Source organism: Mustela putorius, unplaced genomic scaffold (assembly GCF_011764305.1).
Source record: "Mustela putorius furo isolate JIRA1106 unplaced genomic scaffold, ASM1176430v1.1 tig00000874_pilon_pilon_pilon, whole genome shotgun sequence".
Lineage (NCBI taxonomy): Eukaryota > Metazoa > Chordata > Mammalia > Carnivora > Mustelidae > Mustela > Mustela putorius.
Genome location: NW_025421505.1, coordinates 6767697 through 6782090, shown reverse-complemented (window position 1 = coordinate 6782090; position 14394 = coordinate 6767697). Strand labels below are relative to the sequence as shown.

Below are 14394 nucleotides of genomic sequence, written 5' to 3'. Positions count from 1 at the left end.
AGACTCTGGGTGAACCGGCTACTTGTTTCTTTCCCTGATCCCTCGGGCAGTGTTGGAAGCTGAGTGGTACCCACAGGAGACAGAAGCTGACAGTGAAGCTAAGGATGACTGGAGCTGGCAGGACTCCTAGTCAGTGTCCACGGCTGTAGCCCTTCTCCTGGGCACGCCACGGCCTCAGCATCAATACCCCACCACTACTTTCGCGTGGCCCCACATTCTTGTGTTTGTTTCCTGCTCCTCGACATCAGGCCTGGACCAAGTAAGAAGCCCGCCCACAAGGGACATTTTGCAGCACATGAAGCTTTGTAAATGTCAGATTTATTAAAGTATAATTTACATACAATAAAGTACAATTGGATGAGTTTGACAAGTGCATACAGTCTTGGAACCATCACCGGTCTATATTAAAGTTACACCATTCCCAAAACTTCCATCAGGCCCCTTTGCCCCCAATATCCTTCCCTGCCCCCAGGCACACAGAATGTAATTATTAGTTACCTACTGGGTATAGTGGGTTATACCTCCAGTAACCAGAACTCAGTCCAGGTACTACAACAAAGGAACCAGTCGTTTAAAACACCAAGCACAGAACATACCAGGAATAAAGGACTTTAATAAAGCGATTCTCAGTATGTGCTATGCCAGTTTGGCACAATTAGTAGGAACATTTAAACAGTCTGTTTCACAACTGCTAGGATTAAGTCACAAAAAAGGCTACTTATACTAGAAAAATTATTTTTGCACCAACATATTGCTTGGCCCCTATCACAGATGTACTAAATCTTTCAAGATTCTTTTAAAAGGCTCCCTAGGCTAAAGAAACACTGCGCTATAACAGTGCTAGTCTTCTCAAGCTCACACAGCTTTGGGTACATAAAGCTGGAAAAAAAAGTGTTAGTTTTTGCTAACAAAATTAACAAAATAACAAAATATATAGGTCTACTCTCCTGTTTATTTCCTGAACTCAAGTTAGAAGAATACCAAAATAAGTTTGAAAATGAATCCCCAAAAATATTTTGTCACCTACTGTAGTTGGAATACTTTTTATTGCTGTATCAAATGTATTTTTATCAGGCTGCTCTAGACTGGAAAAATAAGCACATTTACATGAAATGGTAGCTTGAACTGAATTCCCCAGGATACTTGCAACAGTCATGGTCCAAATGAAGGCACTGTCTTGTTATGTTTGAAATTCAAAAAACTTTTATTTAAATTGAAAAAAATTCTCAAAACTGCATTTAGAATCAAAACCCTTTTGTTATGAATACACAAGTATTTTTAGGTAAGGCAGAAATATTTCTAGGTTAACAAGACCAAATTTGACTTTGGATTTTATTCTTTAAACAAATTGTAAAGAATGAAGGAAAAAATAGGTTATTTACAGAAAATATCTACATATGTACTCAAGAGGTACAAATTTGGTGATGAACTTAGTACATGCCGGCAGTTCTTAAAGAGCTTAACTTTATTTTCTTGGATTTTAATAACACCTACGATCCTTCTTCATCCTCGATCTTGGGAGCCAAATAGTACTTTAAATGTCCCATGTCGGCAATTTTATACTCTACAACTGAAAGAAGACAGGAACACAATTATTGAGAAGTACCACATATACCATCTACAAAACAAGATTCAACAAACCAATTATCTTACCAAGGGGTACATCTGCAGACATACTGAGTGTTACTGTAGGAGAGAGTGGAGTGGCTTTTGTAAAGAAGTTCAGGTATCTCAGTGCAAAAGTTAGCTGAACTGGCTCATTCATCTCTATAGTAACCTGAGAGAAAACAGAAAGAGTAACCATATTGAAAAACATCAAGAAATTGCAGTCAATTAGTTTAGAATATATTTCTTTTTTTTTTTTTTTTTTTTTTTTTTAAAGATTTTTTATTTTTATTTATTTGACAGAGAGAGATCACAAGTAGGCAGAGAGGCAGGCAGAGAGAGAGGAAGGAAGCCAGCTCCCTGCTGAGCAGAGAGCCCGATGCGGGACTCGATCCCAGGACCCTGAGATCATGACCTGAGCCGAAGGCAGCGGCTTAACCCACTGAGCCACCCAGGCGCCCCAGTTTAGAATATATTTCTAAAGATTTATTTATTATTGGGGCACCTGGGTGGCTCAGTGGGTTAAGCCTCTGCCTTCAGCTCAGGTCATGATCTCAGGGTCCCGAGATCAAGTCCCCTATCTGGCTCTCTGCTCAGCGGGGAGCCTGCTTCCCCCTCCCTCTCAGCCTGACTCTCTGCCTACTTGTGATCTCTGTCAAATAAATAAATAAAATTAAAAAAAAAAAAAAGGTTTATTTATTAGAGACAGCGTGGGTGCAAGCAAGACCTTGAGTGCGGGGAGAGGCAGAGGCAGAGATTCCACGCTGAGTGCTGAGCCCAAGCAGGGCTTGTTCCATGAGATCATGATCTGAGCTGAAACCAAGAGTTGGATGTTTAACTGACTGAGCCACCACCACCCAGGCACCCCTAGAATATATCTTTAAAAACAAAACTAAAAATCCCTTATTGGTTTACTTTGGAGAGTGATATGAAACTAATTTTAAGGACTGGTAAATAAAGCAAAAGAATCAAGTATTTAGTCTGTCCCATATAAACTGTAGCTCAGGTAAACAAAATTATGTGGTAAGAGAAAACTTCTTATGGGAATGTTTCTAATAAATAAATCAGCTAATAAAAGGAGGAATGAAATGTATTAATACAACTCTAAGGACCTAATATTCTAAACAATTATTATGGCTGCTAAGAAAATGCAGATACCTCATACCTACAAGGGGTATACATACAAGCATCTGTAAAGTATTCTTATTCTCTCACTCCCCAAACAAAGAAAACACTGAATATCAAGCCTCTAGCACTGTAGCTACCAGTTTATAGGAAATACAGGTTAGAGAAGAATATTAATTGACATAAGGGATAGAATAGGCAAAATCCAGATTTCAGGAAAACTCAATGACAAAGGACTTGCCTCAACAAACTGTAATGGAGAGGGGGGATAAAGAAATTGAATGGAAAACCAATGGACTAAAAGAATTTGAGGGCCTATCAATGAACTACAGTGTACAGAGCTTATTAAAATTTTGATTCAAACAACTTCTGAAATAACCAAGGAAATAGGAAAACACTGAAAAATTCTTTAATACCAAATAATGTCAGGGGCGCCTAGGTGGCACAGTGGGTTAAAGCCTCTGCCTTCAGCTCAGGTCATGATCCCAGGGTCCTGGGATAGAGCCCCACATCAGGCTCTCTGCTCCATGGGAGGCCTGCTTCCTCCTCTCTCTCTGCCTGCCTCTCTGCCTACTTGTGATCTGTCAAATAAATAAATATATATTTTTTAAAAATACCAAATAATGTCATAAACGCTCACATTTCAGATACAAAAATACTTATAGAAAAACTAATCTGAGGGAGGCCTGGGTGGCTCCGTTGGTTGGACGACTGCCTTCGGCTCAGGTCATGATCCTGGAGTCCCGGGATCAGGTCCTGCATCGGGCTCCCAGCTCCATGGGGAGTCTGCTTCTCTCTCTGACCTTCTCCTCGTTCATGCTCTCTCTCACTGTCTCTCTCTCAAGTAAATAAATAAAATCTTTAAAAAAAAAAAAGAAAGAAAGAAAAAAGAAAAACTAATCTGAGATTTAAAAAAAAAAAAAATCCAGAATGGCAGGGAAGTTACCATGTAATACAGAGATAATACAGAATTAGACCCTGAACTTTTGTTAGTAATATTTTTAAGTCTTCATTTAAACTGAGGGTTGAGGGCGCCTGGGTGGCTCAGTGGGTTAAGCCTCTGCCTTCAGCTCAGTCATGATCCCGGGGTCCTGGGATGGAGCCCCACATTGGGCTTCCCCCTCTCTCTCTACCTGCCTCTCTGCCTACTTGTGATCTCTGTCAAATAAATAAATAAAGTATTTAAAAAATAAATAAATAAAATAAACTGAGGGCTGTCTACTCATGCAAGGAACTAGAATATTGAATAATTACTATAAACATAAAATGTCACACACTAAGGTAAGCACTTTGAATGTTACCCCATTTAAGCCTAATAATCCTAAGAAGTTAGAACCTTAAATTGTCCTTCATTTACAGAATTAACTGGTGTTTTTTCAAAGGCTAGTAAGGCTATAAAAAATAAAATACAATTACAAAGTATTTGTTTATAAATACTCTTCTTAAAAAAAAAAAAAGGACGTGAGGGGTGCCTGGGTGGCTCAGTGGGCTAAGCCTCTGCCTTCGGCTCAGGTCATGATCTCAGGGTTCTGGGATAGAGCCCCACATCAGGTCTCTGCATCAGGCTCTCTGCTCAGCGGGGAGCCTGCTTCCTCTCTGCCTGCCTCTCTGCCTACTTGTGATCTGTCTGTCAAATAAATAAATAAAATCTTTAAAAAAAAAAAAAAACAAAAAACCACACTTGATTTTCTAGGAAAACCTTAATTTAAGGTTGTTTAGTAATTAGTGTTCTTTGTCCCTAAATGGAGGTTCTCTAGGCCCCCTACTGGGCCTACTTTGTTGAAACTTAAATATAAAGATTACATAAGAGCTCCTAACAGGTTACTTTTTACCTCTAACTAGATCCTCTGTTGAGTTGCAATTACCTTGCTATGGACTGAATGTCTGTGTTCCCAAAAAGTTCATGTTAAAACCAAATCCCCAAGTGATGGTACCTAGAGGTAGGGCCTTTGGGAGGTGCTTAGTGCTAGTACCCTTCTAAAAGAGACCTGAGAGCTCCTCTGACCCTTCTATCGGGCGAGAAGCCCACTGTCTGAACCAAGAAGCAGGTCCTCACCAGACACTGAATCTGCCAGCTTTCCAGCCTCTACAACTGTCAGAAATAAATTTCAGTTGTTTATAAGTCATTGTCTACAGTATTTTGCTATAGTAGCCTGAAGAGATTAAGGCACTATCTACTGTTAAGAAGGATTACCATTCTCAAAAGAAGAAGGGTTACCATACTCTTCACAGTATTTTGTTAGTTAAGAAACTACTTACAGCTTCCTCCTCCTTATCAACATTACTTGTTTGTGACAACTTAATATTTCCATTTCCTAGTTCTCCACTTGCAGAAAATTTCACTCCATCTTTTGCACAGGAAATTACAACAGCATCTCCAATATGACTGAGATCTCGGCATATACGTGCAAATTCACCAGAAGGCATCTTTACTACACAGCTATACTCTTGTTCCTAATAAAAGAAAATAAAAGTTCATCTGCTGGAAATTAAAAATTCTCCTTTTCTGAAAACTCTGCATCTAGACAAAAATTCAGAATTTAAGACTTCCTGATTATTTTGAAATATCTCATTGTGTAATTTCATAACATACTCTAAACCTCGAAAAGCAAATGTAGATATAAAACAAGAAGTATGTCATAATAATTATACTTAGAAAACTAAAATAAGAGTTTAAACCTTTAATGACAAATGCACCATTCAAGGAAAAGAGCCTTCCCCAATCACCCTCCAGGGCTAAATCAAGACATTAGGGCATGGCATACAAATGATGATGTGTATGCAAACAGGCCCAACTGCTTACTAAAACAAAATAAGAAAACAAGACACTAAGGATTTAAAAAACCTTAACTCTCCTTTTATGTTGATAAACCCAACCTTAATGAATTTCTGCTAACACAGCCTTAAAGTCTAAGGCTTTTTCCTCTGGGAGGAAAAAAAAGCAAGGAGGTTAACGCTAATATATATTTGGAAACAATCAATTCAACCAGATTCCATTTAGAGTACTGTAGTTTAATGAAAAAATTACAAATGTCAGTCTAAATACTAAATCCCTACTTTGGAACATGTACAGCAAATATACATAAGTTCCATCAGGAATTGGGCTTTAAACTGTATTAACACTCTTATGTAACTATCATGCCCTGTGTACAGTACATTCAGAAACTTTGATACTCACTGGAATTCCAAGTTGTTCAACATCTAAATCCATTAATTTCATTTCATAGTCTGAAACCTTTTCTTGATCTACCAAAAGAAAGTAGATTGAAGAAAAGCATTTAAGTTTATAACTATGATGTTAAGTTCTACAATCATCACAAACATTTTCTTAAAATTTCTCACAACTCTGAGAGACACATTGCATTTAAATTTCCCCTAGTATAACTTAGTTGAAGGGTATGACTTACTTGGAGCTTCAAATACTAGGGCCAGGGTGTCTGCATTATCTTCAGCCCTTAGTGTAATGATGTCCTCATTGCCAGCGCATTTCAGTATTTTGGACATGCTAGAATACAGAAGACACAGGATTTAAAATCCACACAATGTTCTCAAGATCGATTTCTGACTCTAAAGAAGGAGTTGCTATTTTTACCAGGGTTGTCAGAGCAACTGGGTATGTTAGGTAAACTGATATGGCCATTTTGTAATGCAATATAGCAGTATTTATATTTTAGCAAGCACACACCCTATCACGAGCAGTTTCACTTCTGGAATATCAACAAAAGAGCAGTATTTTACGACCTGCACGTCCCTTTGGTGGGTGAAGCCAATTATTCGGTTGTGACGATCACGAAAAATGATGGAGGATCCCCATTTAAACTAACACTCCATGTAGTCGGGTAAAGTATTTCTCACAAACCTTAAGATTTAAACATGTTTATGTACTAGACAAGTAGCGATCAAAACTTTGGAAGCCCCTGCCGTGGATAAATTTTAAGTCATGACCTCAGGGTGCTCACTGCAACTTTATAATAATAAAAGACCAGAATCGACCGACTCTCCGTCCCCAGGTAGGGTGACAGAACTGGTCAATCAGGCCAAAGGTCTCTCGCCCAAGGCCGCCGGCACTTAATGCCCCAAGAGCTGTGCAACTCTCTTCCTGGCATTTCGAAGAAGCCCGTCATTTTCCCGCCACCACCCGCTTTGTGACTTTGGCGCGGAAAGTGCCGGTGCGCGCGGCTGCCAGCGCGGGCTTTCCGAACCGCGCGCTCCGCTAGGTCCCGCCCCTCGGCGTCGCAGGCCAATGAGATGGGGCGGGTCGCCTGTGCCGGCCAATGAGGGCCTAGCTCGCCGGCGCTCCCGCCAAGAGCCGGAGGTGGGGGTGCACGGAGAGCCCGGCTCTCCGCCACCCTGGGGCTCACCTGGTGAGGTTCACACCCATGGCCAAGTTGCGGTCGCAGCGGTACGTGTCGAAGCCCTCGGAGCGCAGGGTGAGCTGCACCAGGGAGACGTGGGAGGAATCCATGCTCTGCAGGTTGACGCCGCTCGAGCTTATGTCCCAGCAGGCCTCATTGATGAGATCCTTCAGCGCCTCCAGCACCTTCTTCAGGATGGAGCCCTGGACCAGGCGCGCCTCGAACATGGTGGCAGAGTCACAACGACGCAGCTACAGGCGGAGATAAAGAGGAAGTTGTTCCCGGCTTGGGCGTCACTGGGTAAGAGCGAGCCGGCGAAAGCAGGAGCTCACGTCGGAGAGCCCGGACGATCACAACCAGCTCGAGGAGCCTGCGACGGTTTAATAGCGCCGCGTCTGCGAGCGCGCGCTCTCCGCCTCTGCGCCGCGTGTGGATACGTCACCACGCTGCCCCGCCCATTGCCTGTCGGCGAGACTCCAGGGCCAATAGTGGCCCTGATCTGCATGTAGCCCGCCCTCTCTGAACATCCATTGGAGGGTTGGACGCAGGGGCGGGGCAGGAGCGTGGCGCCTCCGCCTTCTTTTTTACCTAGTTCTGCGAACCCCGAAGCTAAACAAGTCTAGGCATGTGAAGGCCTGACAGGGGTTCTGGGTCTTAGAGTTTTGTGCTGCCTGCTCAACCTCCCTCTTCAGGAATACCAAAAAAGTGAAAATGAAACGCAAATCCAACCTAGCAGGAGGAAGACGCCTTGCAGCTTGAGTACAGCTGTTTTAAATGTGCGTTTTACTTTTGCTGTTAACGGAAGTGATGTGCTCCTAAAAGTCAAAGGGTACAGAGGTGTGCAGTGACGATTAGAGAATTACCATGCCCCTTCCTCGTCCGCACGCACCCCAAGCTCTTGTTACTTACTGTAGACAACTTTCTAAGCATTTTTTTCTCTACAAATACACTTAAAAGAAAAACAAATTGAGTTCATACCAGAAACACTTCTACAATGTATACTTAATAAGCTTATGTTTAATTTTATGTCACATACCACCCCAATATCATCACTTCTTAAAACGATGGAATAGTATCCTATGCATGTAGCCAAACTTGTCAATTTCTTGTAATTACAAACACCTTCGGGGACTTAGTTGATTTTTGTGAGATCGACTCCTTGCAGTGGCATACCCATTAAAGTTTTGACAAATATTACTAAATTGACCGCTGAAAGATTGCAGTTTGCCTAAGCCTGTGGACATGCTCATTTCTCCATGTTTTCCTAGCTATAGATACTAGCAATTAAAAAAATTTTTTTATTAACATAGAATGTATTATTAGTTTTAGGAGTACAGGTCTGTGATTCTTCAATCTTACACAATTCACAGTTCTCGTCATAGCATATATCCTCCCCAGTGTCCATCACCCTGGCACCCAATCCCTCCTATGCCTCTCCCCTCCAACAACCCTCAGTTTGTTATTTGCTGAGACCAAGAGTCCCTTAAGGTTTTTTTCTTGTCTGGTTTTGTCTTGTTTCATTTTTCCGTCCTTTCCCCTATGCAATCTTGTTTTAAAATCTATGCTTATTTGTGTGAAAATTCCAATTTGCACATTAAAATATTGTTACAGGGGGCACCTGGGTTGTTGGTTAAACATCTGCCTTCCCCTGGGGTCCTGGAATGGAGCTCCACAGGCAGGCTTTATTTAGCTCAGCAGGGAGTCTGCTTCTATCTCTCCTCCCTCTTCGCCTCCCCCTGCTCATGATCTCTCTCTAAAATAAATACATAAAATCTTTTTAAAAAAAGGATTACAGGGGTATGAGTGGCTGCCTTCAGCTCAGGTCATGATCTCAGGGTCCTAGGATGGAGTCTAGCATCCGCTCCCAGCTCCCTCTGCGTCTCACTTGTGCTCTCTCTGTCACATAAATAAAAATTGTTACAGGTTGGATATCTTTTATATATATATATATTTTTTTAAGATTTTTTATTTATTTATTCAACAGACAGAGATCACAAGTAGGCAGAGAAGCAGGCAGAGAGAGAGGAGGAAGCAGGTTCCCTGCTGAACAGAGAGCCCAATGTGGGGCTTGATCCCAGGACCCTGGGATCATGACCTGAGCTGAAGGCAGAGGCTTTAACCCACTGAGCCACCCAGGTGCCCCCTTTCATATATATATGAAATATATATATATATATTTTAGACTTAAAATATATATATATATTTTAGATTCTTGACCATTGTATATTTTTATCTTTTCCCTTAAACTCTTTTTTCCTATTGATTGTAAGGAGCACTTTATATATTAAGCATTTCTCTATTACATTTATTCCCCCACCCCATTTTGCTATTTTTCTTTTACTTTGGTTATAGCATTTCCCTTTAATTGTGTTTGCTATATTATCTTGGTCTGTAGAATTAGTTTTTCTACGGTGTATCTTCATATAGATTTAGTTTTATTTATGCTATCCAGAGAGTTTAGTTTCCCAAATCAGAAGATTTATGTATTGCATCAAGTCTAGAATATTCTCAATTATTAGTTTCAAATATTACCTTTCCCTACTCTAGTCTCTCCCTCTGGCAATTCAAATGGATGAATGTATTTAACTGAAAGTAAGATAACTTTACTGTAAGATATACCATTGTTTTATGTAGCACAAGAAAAGAAAGGTTGAACCATCACACAATGCTATATCATTTAGAATTTCTACTTTTTTTTTAAAGATTTTATTTATTTATTTGAGAGAGGTGAGAGAGAGAGCACGTGCACAAGTGGATAAAGGGCAGAGGGAGAAACAGACTCCATGTGGAGCAGGGAGCCGGATATGGGGCTTGATACTAGAACTCCAAGATCATGACCTGAGCTGAAGGCAGAGGCTTAACCAACTGAACGACCCAGATGCCCCTAGAATTTCCACTTTGTAATTATTGAAAGAACTTTTAGATTAGGGCCCCTGGGTGGCTCAGTGGATTAAAGCCTCTGCCTTCAGCTCAGGTCATGATCCCTGGGTCTGGGATCGATTCCTGCATCAGGCTCTGTGCTCGAGCCTGCTTCTTCCTCTCTCTCTGCCTCCCTCTCTGCCTACTTGTGATCTCTGTCAAATAAACAAAATCTTTTTTTTTTTAACGCATTTCTTTTTCTTTTCTTTTTTTTTTTTTTAAGATTTTATTTATTTATTTGACAGAGAGAAATCACAAGTAGATGGAGAGGCAGGCAGAGAGAGAGGGAAGCAGGCTTCCCGCTGAGCAGAGAGCCCGATGCGGGACTTGATCCCAGGATCCTGAGATCATGACCTGAGCCGAAGGCAGCGGCTTAACCCACTGAGCCACCCAGGCGCCCCAAATAAACAAAATCTTAAAAAAAAAAAAAAAAAGAATTTTAGATCATTTAAAATATTTGTATCATATATTATTCTTCTGCATACAAAAGCATATAATCAAGATGAATTAAGGTATTCTTAATATTTCTCCACATTCAGTCTTTCACAGTTGCTGATACTGCTGTTTCCATATGCTAGCATACCCTTATCACAGGTGTTGATGCAGCATTCTCAAAAGTGCTACACTCTTGTCCCTGGAATCTTTTCCAAGTCTGTGCCACCCATTTGTAAATTTAAAAAAATATATATTTTTTAAGTTTTTAAAGTCAATTTAAACAAAACAAGAAAGCAGTACACCTATTTCTCCCACTCCCACCCCTCACCCCTGGTAACCACCTATCTGTTCTCAAGTTTTTTTGTTTTTGTTTCATTTAGAGGTTCCACACAAAGATCTTGTGCTATTTGTCTTTCTCTGTGTGATTTACTCATTTAGGGCAATGCCCTCAAGATGCAGCCATATTGTTGCAAATGGCAAAATTCCATCCTTTTTTGTGGATAAATAATATGCTGGTGTATATATGTGTGTATTACATTTCTGTATCCATTAATTCATCAGTGGATACTTAAGGTTGTCTATACCTTGACTAGTGTAAATAAAGCTGCAGTGAATGTGCGGATATATATCTATATCTATATAGATATATAGATATAGATATATATCTTTTCAAGTTAGTGTTTTCATTTTCTTTGGATTAATATCCAGAAGTAGAACTGCTGGATTACATGGTAGTTCTATTTTTAATATTTTGAGGAACTTCCATAGTTTTACATTGTTGTTATACCCATTTACATTCCCACCAATAGCGCACAAGTGTTCCCTTTATTCATTTCCTTGCCAACACTTGTTTTTTTTTCTTTTTTTGATAGTAGGTGTGAGATGATATTTCATTGTGGTTTGATTTGCATCTCCCTGATGGTTAATGATGTTGAGCATATTTTTATATGCCTGTTGGCCATCTGCGTGTCTTCTTTGGAAAAATGTCTATTCAAACTTTTTGCCCAATTTTAAAATTGAATTGTTTGATTTTGTTATTGTGTAAGATTAGCCCCTTATCCTTTACATGCTTTGTATTTATTTCCTCCCACTCAGTAGGTTGCCTTTTAATTTTGTTGATGGTTTCCCATTGGTAAATTTTGATGCGGGTACTTTCTTGCCTTATGTATGATCAACTATCCTTTGCATACATTTTAATATCAAAACATAATAGGTTTATCCATTAGTGAGTATTTTCCTTTCTTAGTTCTCTTAGAGTCTTCATTCGTTTGCAAAAATGTGGAATTTGTTCACTCCAGAGAGGAACATTTGCTTCACTAACAACAAATATACACTCGGCTACTCTGTTTCTTTACTTTTTGCTTACATAATTACATTTTGGTCTAATGCCAGATCTAAGTGTAATTACTTTTTTTTTTAAAAGATTTTATTTATTTATTTGACAGAGATCATAAGTAGACAGAGAGGCAGTCAGAGAGAGAGAGAGAGAGAGAAGCAGGCCCCTGCTGAGCAGAGAGGCCCATGCGGGACTCGATTCCAGGATCCCGAGATCATGACCTGAGCCAAAGGCAGCGGCTTAACCCACTGAGCCACCCAGGCACCCTAAGTGTAATTACTTTGAAGGCCATTTTATTTTTTTTTTTTTTTAAAGATTTTATTTATTTATCAGAGAGAGAGAGGGGGAGAGAGCGAGCACAGGCAGACAGAATGGCAGGCAGAGGCAGAGGGAGAAGCAGGCTCCCTGCTGAGCAAGGAGCCCGATGTGGGACTCGATCCCAGGACCCTGGGATCATGACCTGAGCCGAAGGCAGCTGCTTAACCAACTGAGCCACCCAGGCGTCCCTGAAGGCCATTTTAAATGGCAATTAAACTCCACCAATGTGGCACCCAATCAGTTGAAATAAGGGCATATGAATGGCAATGACCTGTCAGAGAAGGCCTTCCAAGGTAGTAGAATTTTATCAGAAAAGCTAGCTGTTTGGAGAGTGGAAGAAAGCCTGAAAAGAATAGTATGTTGAAAAATGATGCCAGATGTTCCAGTAATAGTTTGTTTTACAATTCAAAGACTTTTTTTTTAGCAGATGTTCCGGTAGTGGTTTGTTTTACAAGTCGAAGATTTTTTTTTTTTTTAAGAATTTATTTACTTATTTGACAGACAGATTACAAGTAGGCAAGAGAGGCAGGCAGGGAGAGAGAGGAGGAAGCAGGCTCTCTGTCGAGCCGAGAGCCAGATGTGGGGCTCGATCCCAGGACCCTGGGATCATGACCTGAGCCGAAGGCAGAGGCTTTAACCCACTGAGCCACCCAGGCGCCCCTCGAAGATTTTTTTAATGGGTACTCTCCCCCAGTTTTATTGAGATATAATTGAGTTATAATAATAGAACTCAAAGATGATATGTTTGGGACACATTGATAAAAAGGGAGACTGGTGCAAGGTGATGTTGCAAAGGAAAGCAGGAGTGACAGCTCATAGGACTTTGCAAGTGCAAGGGGAAATTATCAGAAGATCTTTGACATGATCTAATGTGTGTGTGTGTTTTAAGCTTTTATTTGACAGAGAGAGAGATCACAAGTAGGCTGGGGGTGGGTAGGGGAGGGGGAAACAGGCTCCCTGCTGAGCAGAGAGCCTGATGCAGATGCTAGGCTCAATCCCAGGACCCTGAGATCATGATCGGAGCAGAAGGCAGAGGCTTAACCCATTGAACTATCCAGGTGGCCCTCTAATTTGTGTTTTAAGAGGATCACTTTAACATTTGGTAAAGGTACTGTTCCAATCAGTGAGAGAAACAATGTATTAAGTAAACTATCAAACTTGACTAAATGTCTAGGAAATAATAAAGCTATAGACTCTTCCTAACAACTGTTCACCAAAATAAATTCCAGATAGATTAAAGAGTTAAAATTCAAATAAATAAATTCAAAATTCAAGTCAATATTGGCTCAGTCAATAGAGCATGGGACTCTTGACCTTGGGGTTGATCCCCTTTTTAAAACTAAAATCTTTAAAAAATTTTTTCAAATAAATATAAATCCAATAAGATGTGTAAAAGTCTTTTGGTAAATATGTATGAGATCTTGCTACAGGCTTCTTTTTTTTTTTTTTTAAGATTTTATTTATTTATTTTACAGAGATTCCAAGTAGGCAGAGAGGCAGGCAGAGAGAGAGGGGAGGAAGCAGGCTTACTGCTGAGCAGAGAGCCTGATGTGGGGCTCCATCCCAAGACCCTGAGTACATGAAGGCAGAGGCTTAAACTCACTGAGCCACCCAGGCACCCCTTGCTACAGGCTTCTAAACATAAAAGGATAATTCCCATGAAACTAAGGAATGACTACTTAATGACTAAGTTTTAAAATTTCAGTATGGCTAAGAGCATTGTATTGGTTAGTACATTTTATGTTTCCATGACAGAGAATCAGTTCAAAGTGATCAAGAGAAAAGGAGACTTTATGCATTGAAACAAAAGCCAGAAGTAGCTAGCTTGCAGTGTCCAAGGCTCTATCTTAGTAAGTGTATGAACAAAATGGTTAGCCACATTACAAAACAAAGAAGAGTAAATTAAAGGGTGACAGAATTTTAATCTACCAAATTAGTGAAAATTATGTCAATATTAATTGTTAGGAAGAAATCAAGGAATTGGGCACTTTTATGCATTGAAGATTAGAGTATAAATTGCATAATTTCTCTGGTAATAATTTGGTAATGTGTACGAAAGTCTTCAAATTTTATTTATTCATTGACACCCAAATTCAATCTCTAGGGTTTTTTTTTTCTAAAGAAATAATCAGAGGTACTTAGCAAGATGAAGCATATTTAAGAATATATCTTATAGAGGGGCATCTGGGTGACTCAGTTGGTTAAGCACCCAACTTTTAATCTTAGCTCAGGTCTTGATCTCTGGGTTGTGAGTTTAAGCCCTGTGTTGGACTCCATACCAAGCCCGGAGTCTATCACATT

The 14394-nt window shown here is 40.1% G+C and overlaps 1 protein-coding gene across 2 annotated transcripts; it reads right to left on the bottom strand.

The window, feature by feature from the left end:
• Window positions 1–298: 298 nt before the first annotated feature.
• PCNA (proliferating cell nuclear antigen) lies at window positions 299–7512 on the bottom strand. Of its 2 annotated transcripts, XM_004751519.3 has the most exons (6): window positions 7092–7509; window positions 6138–6235; window positions 5909–5976; window positions 4990–5184; window positions 1654–1777; window positions 299–1570 (listed from the first exon to the last, which is right to left on the bottom strand). In XM_004751519.3, the coding sequence occupies exons 1-6, from the start codon at window positions 7310–7312 to the stop codon at window positions 1491–1493; spliced, it is 786 nt and encodes a 261-aa protein (XP_004751576.1). In that variant the 5' UTR covers window positions 7313–7509; the 3' UTR covers window positions 299–1490. The 2 variants fall into 2 exon arrangements, with proteins under 2 accessions (XP_004751576.1, XP_044941962.1); XM_045086027.1 differs by lacking the exon at window positions 4990–5184 and having other exon boundaries at window positions 7092–7512.
• Between the last annotated feature and the right edge of the window lie 6882 nt (window positions 7513–14394).